This window comes from Copadichromis virginalis, linkage group LG2 (genome assembly GCF_057382275.1).
Source record: "Copadichromis virginalis isolate Kocher_CV1m ecotype Utaka linkage group LG2, C_Virginalis_male_GT1.1, whole genome shotgun sequence".
NCBI classification, from domain to species: Eukaryota; Metazoa; Chordata; class Actinopteri; order Cichliformes; family Cichlidae; genus Copadichromis; species Copadichromis virginalis.
This window is the reverse complement of record NC_140619.1, coordinates 34309772-34326896: the sequence shown is the minus strand read 5'-3', so window position 1 is coordinate 34326896 and position 17125 is coordinate 34309772. Positions and strand designations below refer to the sequence as shown.

General features: G+C 39.8%; 2 protein-coding genes across 5 annotated transcripts; one reads left to right on the top strand and one right to left on the bottom strand.

The window, feature by feature from the left end:
• The first annotated feature begins 4828 nt into the window (after nucleotides 1-4828).
• On the top strand, nucleotides 4829-10756 carry stx5a (syntaxin 5A). 4 transcript variants are annotated; one of them, XM_085431652.1, is made up of 12 exons: nucleotides 4829-4988; nucleotides 5417-5628; nucleotides 6684-6754; nucleotides 7002-7057; nucleotides 7157-7227; nucleotides 7327-7443; nucleotides 8035-8091; nucleotides 8188-8269; nucleotides 9402-9488; nucleotides 9622-9725; nucleotides 9855-9976; nucleotides 10528-10756. In XM_085431652.1, the coding sequence occupies exons 2-12, from the start codon at nucleotides 5566-5568 to the stop codon at nucleotides 10685-10687; spliced, it is 990 nt and encodes a 329-aa protein (XP_085287778.1). In that variant the 5' UTR covers nucleotides 4829-4988; nucleotides 5417-5565; the 3' UTR covers nucleotides 10688-10756. The 4 variants fall into 4 exon arrangements, with proteins under 4 accessions (XP_085287778.1, XP_085287794.1, XP_085287770.1 ...); XM_085431644.1 differs by having other exon boundaries at nucleotides 4831-4988; nucleotides 6681-6754; XM_085431668.1 differs by lacking the exon at nucleotides 9402-9488 and having other exon boundaries at nucleotides 4830-4988.
• Nucleotides 10757-13403: 2647 nt separating this feature from the next.
• Nucleotides 13404-14893, bottom strand: LOC146717835 (protein RD3). Its single transcript, XM_085466534.1, has 2 exons — nucleotides 14580-14893; nucleotides 13404-13779 (listed from the first exon to the last, which is right to left on the bottom strand). Exons 1-2 carry the CDS (start codon nucleotides 14885-14887, stop codon nucleotides 13404-13406), a joined length of 684 nt encoding a protein of 227 aa, XP_085322660.1. The 5' UTR covers nucleotides 14888-14893.
• Between the last annotated feature and the right edge of the window lie 2232 nt (nucleotides 14894-17125).

Here is a 17125-nt window from a genome sequence, read left to right as displayed (position 1 = left end):
CACAACACAATAAGGGCAGGCATCAGCAATTGGCTTAAAGAAGCATTTGGTGCCAGTAATAAGGCCATTTCCAAACAATTTGAAGTCCAAAATTCTCCAGCAAGAAAATTTTTTCATCCACAAGTGGAAAAAAAAATCAAAACGGCTGCAAGTCTTCTCAGGAGTGGACATCCCAGTGAACAAGCCCCAAGGTCAGACTGTGCAATACTCAGAAACTGCAAAAAAGCCAAGAGCTACATCTGAGATTCTACTGGCCCCAGTTAGCAAGTTTAATGTTAAAGTTCATGACAGCACAATTAGAAAAAGGCTGAATAAATGTGGCTTGTTTGGAAGGCTTGCCAACAGAAAGGCTCTTGTCTTTGAAAAGAACATGGCAGCACAGCTTAACTATAAAAGAAAGTTGGCTTAAAGTGGGAGGAGCTAAAACAGCTCGTTTCAGAAAGAAGAGGAACTGGGGAGCTGCACAAAGGCCCAGTAGAAGATAAATAAGGATTACTTGGAACGCTGACTCATGTAAAGGTATTCTAGTCCAAGAATAAAACTACCATCATTTATATGATGTGGGGTTTTTTTATTTAACCTTTATTTATACAGGTAGTCCACTGGGGCTCAATGTCTCATTTACAAGAGAGACCTGTTTCAGAAAACCATATTAAAATATATAGTGCTTTCTGGACCCAAAAGCAGTCACTGAAAGAAACAGGAACAAAGGGGAAATATTTATTCTGACTGATATGAGCCAATAAGTAAAACTACCAAAGACCCCACAAGGAACAGGCAGGGAACTCCAGTAACAAACAGAAATAATATCAGACAAAAAGAAACACACGCGTGAGCTAATTAAGGAGTGAGAATACAGCTGGGGAAACAATGCACAGGTGAATAGAATCCATATAACGAGACAAGGGGGTAAGTAAAAAATAAATACAGAGGACAAGAGACAAAAGATCAGTAGTAGGTCTTTGTTTGCTGATGATGGTGTGTTATGGAAAAAAGGAAGGCAAATAAATATGGTGGTTGAGTGGGGATTTGACTGGGGATTCAGGTTTTTGGTGGAAAAGACAAAAATGATGTTCTTTACAAAAAGAAAAGAAAAGTGAGTGAGACTTTGACATTGAAACTGTATGACGAGGTAATTGGGAAAGTGAGCTCTTTTAAGTACTTAGGTGTTGTGTTTGATTCAAGACTGACATGGAGGGAGCATATTGACCAGATTGAAACCAAATGCAAAAAAGTTATTAATGTTATGAGGTGTGTAGCTGGGAGGGGTTGGGGAGTGAGCTCTTATGCTTTGAAAAGACTTTACCAGGCATTAATTAGATCGGTCTTCGATTATGGGTGTGTGGCATATGGTTCAGCAGCTCCTTCTGTGTTGAGACGTTTGGATGTTCTTCAATCGGAAGCCCTTAGAGCAGGGCTGCCCAATCCCAGTCCTCGAGAGCTACTATCCTGCAGCTTTTAGATGCATCCCTACTCCAACACAGCTGAATCAAATGGTTTGATTACCTCTTCAGCTTGCCATCATGTTTGGCAAAGGCCTGATAACAAGCCATTCATTTGATTCGGGTTCACCCGAAAGACAAAACGCCAAAACACAAACTTAACAATGTGGTGTACGCTGTACAGTGCAGCGAGGAATGCTCAGACCTCTACATTGGAGAGACCAAACAGCCACTTCACAAGCGCATGGCACAACACAGAAGAGCCACCTCCACAGGACAAGACTCAGCAGTCCATCTGCATCTGAAGGATAAAGGACACTCTTTCGAGGATGCCAATGTTCACATTTTGGACAGAGAGGACAGATGGTTTGTAAGAGGAGTGAAAGAAGCCATCTATGTCCACTGTGAGCGACCATCTTTGAACAGAGGTGGGGGTTTACGACACCAACTCTCTGCCATCTATAATCCAGTTTTGAGATCCTTCCCAGACGCCTTAACGCCCACTCACATCCTGGGCCATCTGATCTCAGGAATTCGCATGATAAGGTGGGGCCAGGTTTCACAATGAACACACCCGAAACTCTGGCTGATTGGGACCCACGCCCAGTTTCACACCTTGGCTCAGGCGATTAGAGGATCATCAGGGGGTCCTTTTGTCCCTCTGTGGGGGGTCACTCCCACTAGGTTTATATCTGGGACTCTCCACCATTTGACCTTAGAACTGAAGAAGCTTCTCGGATGAGAGGTGAAACGTCTTCAAGTAACTTAAAGAAGTCCAGACGCTTTTCTTTCCAAGCTCCTTTGACTACGATGACCTGGATGACTGAGAACCTTCACAGACAAGAAGTCAGAAGGATCATTTTGGAAAGGTGGGGAATCAGTGGGCTAAGGAGTGTCAAGTGTATGAACTTAAAATATGTCCTGCAGTAGTGTTCCCTGTGGTTCCTTCATGGTTATTCGCGACCCCTCCTGTGGACTGGTACTTGCTGGATCTGAAGAGAAAATTGAAAGGAAGAGTCTCTTGTTTCAGCATTTCATTTTCACAGCTTGAATGAATATCCTGAGTGTATTCATGTGTTCACGGATGGTGCTAAAAGTCCAGATACTGGAATTACAGGGTTTGGAATAGCAGTTCCGTCAAAAAATATTGAAATAAACAGACGCCCTTCGGATGGACTGGCAGTGTACACGGTTGAAATGGTAGCAATTTTGGTAGCATTGAAATGGGTAGAGTGTTCAAAAATCAGGCAGGTGGTAGTATGTTCTGACTCGGCAGCTGTTCTTTAAAGTCTACAATCATTTTGTTCGAAGACAAGGCAGGGTATGCTGTATACTATTCTGGAGACTATAAGCAGAATTAAGTGTTGTGGTAGCAATATTGGCTTTCTTTGGGTGCGAGATCATGTAGGAATGAGTGGAAATGAAAAGGTGGATAGGTTGGCAAAAGGAGCGTTGACTAAAAATAGGACTGAGATGGAAATTAAAAGCAGCGGATCTGAAGCAAAAGGTATTGTTTGGAGGCAAGTTGTTCAGGAGTGGCAGAAGCGGTGGGATTCAGGGAGTAAGGGCAGGCAATTGTATCATAAGGAGGTGGCAAGGTGTCGGTTGTATAGGGGTAATAGGAGAGAAGAGGTGGTCATTACCAGGCTTAGACTGGGACATTGTGCATTAAATAAAACACTACAGATGATAGGAGAACATGAGACGGGGCTTTGTGGAGTGTGCCAGGAGGAGGAGATGGTAGAGCATGTAATACTGCGGTGCAAGGGTTATGATGTGGAGAGGAAAGTTCTGCAGAATAGATTGAAGGAGCGGGGAATTGGGAATTTAATCTGAAGAGTGTGTTGGAGGGTAGTAGGGCACAGGTGAGGGAACTGGTAGGGTTTCTGAAGGATATAGGTGTTTATGAAAGAGTGTAGGGTCTTTTTTTTTTTCTTTTTTCTTTTTTTTTTTTTTGTATTGTTTTTTTGGAAACAGATTTTAAGCTCACTGTCTGACCCATACTCCGGAACAGTAGGAGGCGGTAATGCTCCTTTACGTTGGTTGCCAACCGCCGTTAAACACGAAGAAGAAAAGCTCAGTAGTGAAAAACAAAAATTGATGAATGGTGACATTACGTTTGCTGCAGTAAGGTATTACCATTGTAGTTGTAATATTTCAGTTTCTGAGGGATCGGTATAAGTGTTATTGATAGTAGGAATACTGAAAACAAGATTCCTCATATGTTGTGTTTATTTGATTAACAATTCGCCCACCCTCTTTTTTTTTTCTTTTCTTTTTTTTTACTTTGAGTGCCACAATCAGGTAAATCTCCATTTACAGTTTTACAACAACTTTCTTTTGCAAATTAAAAAAAGAAAAAGGTTGTGGCTAAAGGGATACAGGACTGACATTGGAGGGTTTTTATTTTGAATGTAAACTCTCTGGCCAATGCATTGGGTATACCTGTTTAACCGCTTGTTAACAAAAGTATCTAATCAGAAAATGACATGGCAGCAGCTGCTTTTATGCAGACATGGTCAAGAAGAGCTGCTGAAGTTCAAACTGAGCATCACAGTGGGGAAGAAAGATGACTTAAGTGACTTTGAACTTGGCATGGTAATTGCTGTCAGACATACTGGTCTGAATATTCCAGAAACTGCTATCCAGGGTTTTCAGAGAATGCTTCAAAAAGAAAAAAAATCGAAGAATAGCCAAACTATTTGGAGCTGATAAGAAGGCAATGGTAATTCAAATAATTACTTGTTACAACCAAGGTATGCAGGAAAACATCTCTGAACGCACAATATGTTGAACTCCTCAGCAGCTGGGATACAGCAGCGGAAGACCACGCCTGGTGCCACTCCTGTCAGCTAAAAACAGGAAACTGCGGCTTCTTGATGTACACTCACACACCACGTCATTAATTACTCCGTACTAGTACTGGGTTATATTGTTTCTATCTAAATCAGTTGTTTTATTTCTATTCTGGATTATTATTATTTTTTAGTTGTATAAATCATTTTAATATAAGTATTTCAGTGGAACAAAAATTGTTTGGGGAAAAGGTATGACAATACAAACACAAAATGTATTGAAAACGGAAGATTCAGACATGTAGACATTATATTCTAAACATCATATCAATACCTGGTGTGACCAAGTTTGTTTGTTTTTTTAAAAAGTGTCCTTTCTATTTATATTCTTTTTTTTTTTTTGAGTTGATTTTGTAAGTGGATAATGTTACTTTAGTTGCTTTAGTCTTAGTTTTAATTTGAATTCTAAATAATAGCTTTATTTGTCATTTGCTGACTTCGTTTTCAACTAAATGTCCGCATTTCTTTCTGAACTGAAGCGTCGATTCCTTTGTGCCGCTCACATCAGTAGATTTGTCGACCCCTGGTGGTAGTAACTCGGTACTGCAGACATTTTTCCATGCTCGGTAAAGTAGACGTGGCAATGACGTCAGTACCGGAAATGACCCGGATCGGAACTTTAACTCCTGGGTATACTAGTCTTCACCAGAAACACCGACGGGTCTGATAATATTTTGCGATACCGATTCAGGTGAGTTGAACCCCATCTAGCTTTGTTTATTAAATAAATTTAAAACTCGCACCGTCAATTTTAGTTGGCTTTCACCGAGGTGAGATTGGAGGGACCGTTCGAAAACTCCCGTTAGCTCCAGAGAGCTAACGTTAGCCCGCGGTTAGCCGGTCAGGCCATGATCAGCTGTGTGTCGTGATGGGCGGCCTTCACACAAACAGACCCAGTCCAGGCTCCAAATAATCATCGTTACCTAATGATATATATATTTAACTTGCCTGTTTATTTATATGAGCTTTAGCACAGTTATTTGGGCCTTATTTCCACGCTGTCGCGGTCTTTGTGACTAGCTTTTGGCTACCGATTCTCCTGAATTTGTGTTTTATCTGTTGAATTTGAAGCTGTCGGCCCGGAAAGCTAACAAGTGACTTTTTTTTTTTAAATTTCAGACATGAATGATAACCACCTTTCGATGTGAATTTGTCCGTACACCGCGAGGTCTTAGTATTTATCAATCAGACAGACCCCAGGAGGAGGAACCGGCTGCCCGGGTGGTGTTTGATCTATAGCGGGCAGGTGACTCACTATCAGCGGCAGCATGACGTGCCGTGACCGGACACTCGAGTTCCAGTCAGCGTGTAAATCTCTCCAGGGCAGACAGGTATGTTGTGTCTTTAAAAAAAACAACAAAAAAAAACAGCCACGTCCCTACACTCAGATTTATTCTAATTTATTTATTTTTTTGTAGTTATTGGGGGGTTTTTTTTCTCAGTTGAATCTATTTACATAGTGGTTTTGCTCGTTTTTGCTTAGTTTTTATTATATTCCATGATAGGTTTACTTGAAGTTGTGCACGATTTGATAAGAGTTACCAGAATCTTTTTAACACATACAGCTAAAATGCAGTGATGCAGATCGGTTTTGGTAGCACTGTATAATTTTGGGCTTGGCTTTTAGTTTTGCTTTTTGTTCCTTGTTTACTCCTCTCGGTAAATCCCCCAAATAACAGTGTCAAAATGTTTTTTACTTTCTTTAAAAAAAGAAGGTAAATAACTATCAGTCAGTGTGTCTGGTAATGCAAACATAATTATGTCAGTGTTTATGTGAGATGATGCAAAAACACATTTGGAAGTGATTTTTGTTTACTGAGAGGTAGAGCTTTTTTCTCTACCTCTCAGTAGTTTTTCCTCTCTCAAAATGGGCCTTTTAGGTGTGACTTCTCAAACTTTGGCTACTTAATATAGAAACATCTATCCCAAAAACACATTTTAAGTGTGTTTTCACATTTAACTTGTGCTGGTTACTAGTTAGAAATATTTCTGTCACAGTCCTGATTATTTTTCTTTGGAGGAAGGTTGATGATTTTAAAAAAAAAATGCCAAATTCAAATGATCTTGTGTATCTTATATTTTTAAGTGACCACATTCTCTTTTTTTATTATATTAACACTCCAAATATTATGCCATTAGACATTTTACTTTTTGGCATGTTTAAGTTTTTATTTTAAAAACAAAAAGTCAGAACAGACTGGATTATTATTTTATCATGATAAAAAAAAAATCCAAATTCTTTGACTTCTTGATTCATTTAAAATCAATTCTCAAAGTCCTGCTTATCATAATTTATGTCTTACCCCCCCCCCCCCCTTTTTTTTTTTTTTTTTTTTTTTAAATGTTTCTGGCCATCTCATCTGCTTCTTTGTACCTCCTGTAGCAGAATGGAGTCCAGCCCAGTAAACCGGCACTCAGTGCCCTCAGGCAGCGCAGTGACTTTACAGTTATGGCCAAGTAAGTTCCACAAAGTCTGTTTTCGCATATGTTTCCTCATTTTATGTTTATTTGCGGTTCCTTTATTTTCATATTCACTGTTGAATTAGCTATAATATTCATATAATGAATTTAGCATACAAATGGTTTAATACCCGTTTCTCTTACCTTTAGTTAAAGAGTTGTACTAAAGAGATTTGAAGCAAATATAATTATTGGTTCTGTGACTAGTAGAGAAAGTTTAACCTCTGTTTTTGTCTCCTTGTAGGAGAATTGGGAAAGACTTGAGCAATACATTTGCCAAACTGGAAAAGCTCACAATTTGTAAGTGTTAATTTTAATGTAATTTCAGCTTCATTTCAAATTTCTGAGTGTGATATCATCCAAAGTGCTGACCTAGATGATGTTATTTTCATGTTTTAGTGGCAAAAAGAAAATCTCTGTTTGATGACAAGGCGATAGAAATCGAGGAGCTGACATACATCATTAAGCAGGTGAGTTGAGCTGTCACTCTTCAGTAAAGCATGTCAGTCCTTTTTTATATCTAATGAAACTTTATATTATAACTTTCCCTTCTTTTATTTGTCTTTTAGGACATTAACAGTCTAAACAAACAGATAGCACAGCTGCAGGACTTGGTGAGGTCCCGTGGAGCTCCAGGTGGCCGACACATTCAGACCCACTCAAACACTATAGTGGTGTCATTACAGGTATATTTTTGTACTGTATTTGTGCAAATCCTGCTGCTTTTTGTTGTTGTTTGCGTTTTGTTTTTGCTTATTTGGATCAGAATGAGTGCAAGATTACTGCAGATGAGAGCTCTATCTATATTTTGCACCCTGTCCCCTTCCTGGTCATAACCTTTAGATATGACTTAATTTCTCAGTATCTCATCTCTCATATCTGTAGGTAGTTGGTATATATTCCTAAATATATGTATATATTATATACACTGTATATAGCATATATTCTGTTTTTTATTTCTGTACCAACGTTTTGTTTTGGGGTTTTTTGTTTGTTTTTTTTGCATCAAGACCCCAAGATAAATTAATCATTTGTTTAAAAAATTGACAAAAATTGTGATTCTGATTCTGAATTTGAAGTTGATCTAAAAGGAAACAACTTTGAACCTTTCTGTAAAACTTTGTGTACAATTTTAAAATCAAGAAAAGATGTAGTTATTGACTGAGAGAATGCGAATTTTCTGTAGTTTTGGGTTTTGTTTTTCCTTCTTTTCTTTTTTTAAATGGTAACAAAAGTGAATCGGCACCTCCTTTAACTCTGTCATTCTTTGTCTGTAGTCCAAGCTGGCATCGATGTCCAATGACTTCAAATCAGTCCTAGAAGTCAGAACAGAGGTGAGAGCTGCGTCAGCACACAAAAGCAAACAATGCTAATACCTAAAGCTCTGGATAAGGTGAAGGTTTCTTCTCTCTTTGACTCTTGTTCTTCAGAACCTGAAGCAGCAGCGCAGCAGGAGAGAGCAGTTCTCCCAGCCTCCGGCGTCGTCTTCTCCTCTCATGGCCAACAACTTCAGTAAGTCTCTCCACATCTCAGCTTCACGCTTCAAGTTGCTCATTCAGATTTTTAACAAGGGTCTCATATGAAAGTAAATGGCTACAGCAGGTTAACAAAGCATGTTTTGTAGTTTAATTAAGGCGTGTTCACTCTATCCTGAATATTGTTTGTGTGAAAAGTTCTGTCTTAATCGTTTTGTGGACCTTTAATGTTGCACATGCATAAACTGACGTGCAGCGCTAGTAATACAGACAAGGGTAAAAGAGGACCGTGAACATGGCTGGCTTCACACTGCCTGCTGTAATGTCACATTTATATCACCTGTATTCTCTGAAAGTGTGAACTTCCCACTAGTAATGAGAATAATCATTACTCAAAGCATACAAAGTGTGTATTAGAGTGAACACACCGTGAGTATTTCTTTGTTGTGTCGTGGAGGAAAATACTCGACGTCTGGCTCCTGCTCAGTTCATCATTCTGCTAAAATGAATGATTAAACGTTTTGCCGAGCAGGCTTCTTAACAGAGACCCTTTAATGAACGCACCGAGCTCCAGTGCTTCCTGTACGTGCATTTACACAGTTGGTAAAATGTTCATAAATTCACTTTATTTTAGCATTTTTGGCCAAATATCAAGCAAAATGCTCATTGTGAATGCCTAGAGATTTTACAAAGAAAAAAAGATGGATATTAAGACTGGTTTCATTATTTTAAATATATAATTGGCTCGATTCTAATCTCTGAAATGATGCACTCAGCATTTAGTTACCTTGATGGATGATGGTATAAATATTTACATTTCTCTACTTGTTTGTGTTATTACCTGCTAAAAGGTACATGGGTATAAACCCTACGGTAGAAAACCATAAGCATAATAAATCACATATTAACAGAATATATAGTTTTTCTGTGCTTGTGCACACATTCCCTTATTTCTGTTTTTGGCGTACTTGCACTGAGCATGTTGTTTGATGGTTAGGTGTTTTGTTTTTTCCTTCATTTTCAAAAACGGCACTGGTTGTGGATAAGTTTTAAATACCAGTGTACTTTTCAAAACAGCAGCTGTTGTGATAGGGAACTGCTGGCAGTCCTTGTGAATGATTATTACTGTATTTGGTCATCTGTAATGCAAGAATTACAAAATATTTTAGGGAGCCGCAAAAAAGGGGCCCAGGAGCCGCATGCAGCTCGTGAGCCGCGCAATGACTACCAGGGCTATACAACCGCAAATTACAAAGGTATTTCCCGGGAACGTCTCGACTCTCCAAGCGGGTATAACTAGCTACTGTATGTGCCCGCTGTTCTTTCTGCTTTCCGCCCGTACCATAGAGGATTTCTGTGATCACGTGTGTGTGTTTTGTGTCTCTGCAGATGGCTCGGTCCTGATGCAGGAAGAGTCCCGGAGCCGGGGGGATGTTGCTATCGATATGGACTCTCCAAGTAATCCTTTGCAGCTTCAGCTTATTGATGAGCAGGTAGGGTGTTGGTGTTTGTTTGCTGAAGTCAGACAGGTGGCTCAAAAAATTTATTCTGTTGTCAAACTTGACTGACTTTTATCCAAGATTAGCTAAATATTAGACTAAAATGCTGTGTTGTGGCAACAGGACTCGTACATCCAGAGCCGTGCAGATACCATGCAAAACATCGAGAGCACCATCGTGGAACTGGGTTCCATATTTCAGCAGCTGGCGCACATGGTCAAGGAGCAAGAGGAGACCATCCAGAGGTGAGGAAGAGATTGAGACAGATGAGGTTCAGTAGGATAAAAGAACGTGTCACACAACTGAAAGAAAGGACTGGAAAAACAATCTTGCTGGAAAAAAAGCCTGAAACATAAAAGCACTTTTTTTTTCTTTTTCTTTTTTTTGGTCCTGTGTTGGGATAAAATTATATAACAAATGTATTCTTGGAACAATTCAGCAAGTAAAACAGATCAGCACGTATTGACTACAAGTCTTCATCAGGGTCTGACAAATACTCATCAGTCAGGATTCATTAATAGCCCTGGAAGGCAATCAACCTACACCAATTTTAACCGCTAGAGGGTGTTAAAATTTAAAAGACAGAAGCCCATATATATCAAAGCAATAACAAATCTTAGCAATTTTCTATTTAAAATAAACAAATAACAAACTAAAGCAGAACTGAAAAAAATTGATTTTATTTATTTTTTTTGCATTAGTGGTGTAAGTATTGGTGTAATATCTTAGTCTTTGAAATAAAACAAGACTGATTAGAGATAAAAACTCTTCTCACTGCTCCGTTTCCTTCTCACAGGATCGATGCTAACGTGGAGGACACCCAGCTGAACGTGGAGGCTGCCCACACAGAGATCCTCAAATACTTCCAGTCGGTCTCCTCCAACCGCTGGCTGATGATCAAGATCTTTCTGGTCCTCGTGGTCTTCTTCATCATCTTTGTCGTCTTCTTTGCTTAAAGGAATGAGGAACGGGGAAACGGTATCGAATGAGGGAGAATAAAATTAAAGCTAGACTAAGAGGATGTATTTCGAGACTCTTCTATCACGATTTCATGGAGGCTTTTGGGATCCACTCGAATACGGACCTGTCGTTTTGTCCCAAGCCACAAACTTTTCAGTCTTAATTTGACTCTTCAATGGAAAATGAAGATGTTGAACTCTCGAATAAAACAAATAAATGATCTTTGAATCCCCACTTTAAGAGCAGAAAGCTGCTCTGTATCCTACATTGACCAACTATTCATAAGCATTTAATCAAAATGGCTCTAATTTAATGGTTTGATTCTGCAAACTGTCTTATGGTTGTTTTGTTTAACCTCTTTTACCACACGTCATCCTTTATAGTAAGTATTAAAAAGCCAAACTTTACAACTGGACTTGCTCCTCAGATTATGTTGCTTCATATTTTACCTGCTTTTTACTGGAACCACATGACTGTCTCTCATTTATCAGCAATTCCTAACCTTCTACCATCCAAAACTGATGTGGATTTTTTTTTTATTTTTAAATCTTTATTTGCTGTTTTGTTTCATTTGCCAAATTGGTACCGTTGTTGAACTGTGACACAATACAAGGAAACTCGCTGTGGCACAAGTAGGCAGTCATAGCCAGATGAAGGGAGGTTTGCAGTGTAACTGAAGAGTGAGCTGTGAGAAATGTTATATAACGGCACTGTTTTAAATGAAGCTGTGTGGTGAGCAGCCTTCGCAGAGGTTTAATGGAAGAAAAGGTTTAAACCTCACTCACTGAGTGCTGCAGGAGGATCAGTGCGTATGAAGGGGTAAGCGCTGGTTGTAAAGTCACACGATCGGCCACGTTCCCTGGAAGTGTCTGGTTGGATGCCTGTGCGCATCCATTATCTACCTAATGTACAGGATGTTATTTAAATGACCACAACTTTTTAAAAGAAACATTTTTTCCCTTTTTTTTTTTTTTTCTTTTGCTCTTTCTTTTTTTTCTTTTTTTTTTTTTTTTTCTTTTAGCCAAATGCCTTGACTTCAGTGTATAAAGTTGAAATAGTTATGAAGATGTATTGATAAAGTGTGCATTAATAAAACAGTAATGGGGTGCTGGCATTCACGTGTGGGATTTTCTTGGGATAAGAGGATTAGTCAGCAGAGCTTTAATTAGCTGTAACAAATGCTGCAGTTTATATTTGGCCTTTTATTCTTTATTTTCATTTATAACAATGCATTTAAACATTATCCTCAAATGTTAGCTAAACATCTATTTAAAACAAAAAAAGAAGACATTTTTGTGTAAAAGAAGTGTTTTAATTGCACAGACAAGATCAGAAAATTGGTTATTTATTACCTTAAGTACATGTTGTATTACAGTAAAATCATACGTGAGTCTAATTATTTTCTGCTTTACTTGACGGGAGAGCATCTGTTAACTGAGCTGGTGATCTGGAGCCAAACTGTGGCTGCTGAGTCTGCAGAAGAAAGCTGTCCTGTCTGTTATGTAACAAGTTTTAGTTCATGTGATGTGTTTATGATTCATCAGAGAGCCCTTACAGTATGGGTTTGAGTTTATAGATGCCATAAGCTTGAGCAAAGTTTAACTCAACATACTAAATAGGCTGTCATGGACATATCCTTATTTTCTTAGGTTTCTTGTACAGTACAGTTATACTGGTTGATGCTCAGACATGGTCTGAGTTTCAAAATATTAAGTTGGTAGCCAGCAATTCAGGATTCAGACTGCTTTAAATGTTCTTTTTTCCACTTCCATATTCTTTAGTCTGTTTCGTGTCAACCCAGCTTGTGGTGGTGTACAACCCAGTGTACTCCTAATGCCAGTCCCAAGTCCAGATAAATGGGAAGGTTTCATCAGGAAGAGAAGGAAGGGTAGAGGTGGTAGTCAAGGGAGTGATAGTGGATATATCAAAAAGGTGTTGAAGATGGAGCTGCCAGGTAGGAGGAAGAGAGGAAGACCACAGAGATGGTCTCTGTGGTCATGAAGAAGGGCATGCAGAGCGTTACTGTGACAGAGGAGCATGGTAGGGATAGGATGAGATGGAGGCAGATGATCTGCTGTGGCAAGGGTCCCGTTAAAAGAAGGAGGATCTGTATTTACCACTTCAGATACAGAAACCTCACCCATCCGTTACCAGACAAAAGTGGTTTTAAAGGGAGATGAGCTAACATAAAAACTGGTTCCAGGCCCAGAATGAGACAAAGCAGGATTATTTTGAAATGGAAATCAGGAAAGGGTACTTGAAATATGGAAATGAGCATAACAGGTCGTGTCAGATTTGGAACAGCTATTTATTCCCTTTAGTATTTTTGGTCTTATGTAGGTAAAACAGTATCAGCAGTTTCTAATTTACCCACCAGGACCACAAAAGGCTGCTGACATCTTAAAGCCAGAACCATAATTCTTTTAGATTTACCTAAAGCTGCCAGTGAGCAAATCTACTTAAGTCCTTTCTCTTGAATTTTTTTCTTCATCTTTTGAAATAAGGAAGAAAATAATTTTTTTAAGTTTTCCAGATTTTTATTTGACCCATTTTTTAATGGCAGCTACTTCCACTTCTCCCTTTCTTCCTCATTAATGCTTGTCTTGTACAATCTGGGCTCACCTAGTCTTCTCTGTGACTCTCCTAGTTTCTCCTCCCCTCCCTTGCACATGTCCCTCTGCTTTATTTCTCCCCTGACTCCCCTCACTTCTCTCACCCATGAGCACTCTGCTCTATAGGGGTGATCTCTGGCATGCTCTTACTCCTTCCCCTCCTCGCCCTGGCTTTGATTGCTTCCTCCTCCTCCCCTTCTCCATCCTCCTCCTCATCAGACCATTCCACTTGCTGCTGCAGGTTCCCCCTGGAGCCTCTCAAGTTGCTGCCCTTTGGGAAATACCCCGTGCGGAATTTTGTGCGGAATGTGACAAAGGAGAGGCTTTTGCTGCGCTGCTGCTTCTCAAACACCACTTCCTGGGTCGGAACCTCATCGTTTCCGTTCGCCTCATCCACACAGTCACGCAGCACTGAGCGAAAGAGCCGAGGAACCTCGTGAACCTCGGGCTCCATCTGTGACACCAGCCTCCTGAACCTGCAGCAAGAGGGATAGAGTAAGTGTAATATGAGCTGACTTTGATTCACACCCCTTTACAGCCAAGGCAAAACAAAAAGGACACAGCCAACAAAGAGTGTAAGGGTGGAGAATGAAGAATAAATTGGAATGTCACTGTAAGAAAAACACTGGTGGTGTTTGAGGGTGGATAGCCTGCATGAAACTTTTTTTTCTAACAGAGGACGTGTTTGCAGAAGTGACTATTAATGATGGAGTCTCATTGATGACTCTTGCTTTTTTGTCAACTTGTTCATATTTTTGAATCCCACAGATTAATAAAACTGAATATTAGATTTTAAAGCCTTTATATTTACTGATCGCTTTGTCTAAACAACTCTGTTCAGTGATAACACCAATAAAAAAAGTCACATTTGCTTTATTTTAACTGAAAATTCATTCATCATTATGTTGAATTAATTATGGGCATTTACCAGTGAGGGGTAGGGTTAGTGCTGGGTCTTATTTACACCACACCAAAGCAAGCATAGTCGCAGAAACTAGAAAATTGTACATGCATCTTGACCCTCCAGTTTTTCTATTCTCAGATTTACATAAGGGGTTGATATGAACCTCACACAGACATTTAAAAGTCAACTTTTATAAGTATGGCTCTGACAGTATCAGCGAGTTATTGCTTAGTGTGTAAAATGGATTAGACTGAAACCCTGCAGCTCTCTGCTATTTGAAAATGATCTGTAGGTCTTTTAGTTATAGTAACAGTTTCACCGTTATCCTGCCAGATCTCTAGCTCTGTCTCTACCTCTGCCTGTTTTTCTTACCTGACAATCACAGGCCCACACTGTGCAGGAGGGATTTTGGCACAGAGGTCTTGCAGCTCCAGCAGGTCATTGGGAGTGAGCTCATAGGGCTGTGGGGTCGGGGTGGTTGCCAGCCAGCTGTAGTCTGCTGTAGAGGAAGAGCTGCGACGGCGGCGACGACCCTCCGTCGCCCTCTCCAAACGGATGCGTTCAGTGCGCTTCACCATGGCCCCAAGCTCCAGCATCAGGGTGTTGGTTACCAGCTCCTCAGTTGTTCGCTGGCCGGGCACTTTAGGCTCAAGGGAGAAAACAGCGGACCAAGGAAACATCTGGAAAAGACACAAAGAGTTGGTGAAGAAGAGACTAAAAAGTATCTGTCATACGATGATATGACCTTCACCATGTTTGAAGCTATAGTGTTTAAAGCAAAAGCATTAAAATCACCTCAGCACACAGTCTGTAGAGCTGTTTTACACTGGAGTTATCTAAAATCCTCTGAAATCTTGATTGTCTATTTAAGTAAAATGTGGTGCATATGTGAATGCAAACACATTGCATACTGTTCTAACTTCTCTCCTTGTTATCAGATATATATAAATCTTTTCTTACCTTCATGAAACAAGGGTTACAAAGCTGTAGTATCTTCTCTTCTGATGACTATCCAACACTTGTCTGGTAAAACCTCTGTCAGCAGTAAAGTGAGCAGCGGGCCTGCACAGGCTCGCGACATTCAAAGTGGATGAAACTCCTGAGACTCCAGCTGGTGGCTCACAGATACCTGACTGCTTTGCTACCGGTGAAGGTCCCCAGCAGACAGTGCGTGTATTTCTGTGAGGGGTGCGTATTGTGTGTGTGCGAGTTTGGGATTGAGAATACAAGTAATCCTGTATTAATAATGAGTGAGTGACAAGAGGAGATTACCTCGTGACATGAGTGTACGCCTGTGAGAGCCGTGTGCGTTTGTGCTTCTGTGTGTGATGGCCAGAATTCAGGTGGGGTATTTATATAACATTTATATAATATTATATATATTTATATAATATTTATATAACAGCATGGGGACTTAATTTTGTTTTGCCACCTTTCTTTTGCATGTTTTTCATGATTTTATATCTTATCTGACGTTAAAGATGTAGTGAAGGTTGCAGGTCACAAACACCTTTCTCTAAGATATTTCAAACCACTTTCAGAGTCTGACAGACTAATTTCTGGACAGTCATGAAACTTAAACCAGCAGAATTTCTGGTTTCAGGCTGATAGGCATACTATTATACCCAGCACAGTCTTTAAAATAGCATCCAGTGGACAGACAATAATCTTTCAAACACACCTGCAATTACCAGACTGTTGTTGGGCTAATGTTACATAACAACCAACCTAATCTCACTTTCTCACACACTCAGGTGTTAGCAGTCTTTCCCGTCGACTTGTACATGGCATTGTATTGGTAACATAAGGTACAGTCTAGTGCCTGGGTTTCCACACCACTCAGCAATGAGCCACCAAATCCCAGATTACATTCAAATCTATAGCCTACCTGGAAGAATGAGTGGTTGTAATAGCTGACATAATCTAATTACAGCTGCTACACTCAGTGACTGAAGGGAAAACAGTTCTTACTGTTATCAACAAGTGTTGCTTGTTTCAATTTATCTAATGCCAGAAAATGCTGCAGCTAAACACAAGATGAGAGCCTAAAGGGTTACATATATTGTCCTGCCTAACATCTGATAAACAAAGTAAAACCATTCAAATACACATTCAGACAGCAGTGGTGGAAGCTGGCAATTTTCATAGGAGTGGCCAAGCTGGGGCCATTACTTACACTGGGCAGGGAAAGAAACTGACATGTCCTTTTTTTCTTCTTTTTGTTTTTTGGTTGCTGCGTGGCATGTTGCTGTGGGCTAAATACTCTGCTAAAACATTAAGGCCACATCAGCTGCCTTGGTGCAAATAAAAGTGACAACAGGTCCACTGGAGAGGCAACAACAGGACAACCCTCCAACCCTTTAATAACTGAGTGTGAGCAGTAGTAGACTTTTTGACTTCTCACTGGTTTCATTTGCATACTGAGGCCTGGCTGCCATGTAGAATTATTCCATGTAGACTCATAGATTAATATCCTTTTTGTTGCTGTGTTTATACATCCCCAACCAAATGATAGGCAAACACTCAAGTTTTATTCTCTTTTAATTGTTCAGTACAATTTCAATGGTTTGTTGGACTGTTACATAAATTGAACAACAGCAGAAAGAAAGAAAGAAAGAAAGAAAGAAAGAAAGAAAGAAAGAAAGAAAGAAAGAAAGAAAGAAAGAAAGAAAGAAAGAAAGAAAGAAAGAAAGGAAGGAAGGAAGGAAGGAAGGAAGGAAGGAAGGGAGGGAGGGAGGGAGGGAGGGAGGGATAAAAGTCTGTGCATATCCTGTTAACTTGAGTTGGGTGGAGTGGCCAAACTTCAGGGGTGGATCCTTGCTTTGCTCCTGCCAGACAGTGGCAGTATGAGAAGATAAGATTTTAAGCTTTCACTCTTAAGAAACCTTTATCATTGGGCTATTTTGCTTATTTACTTG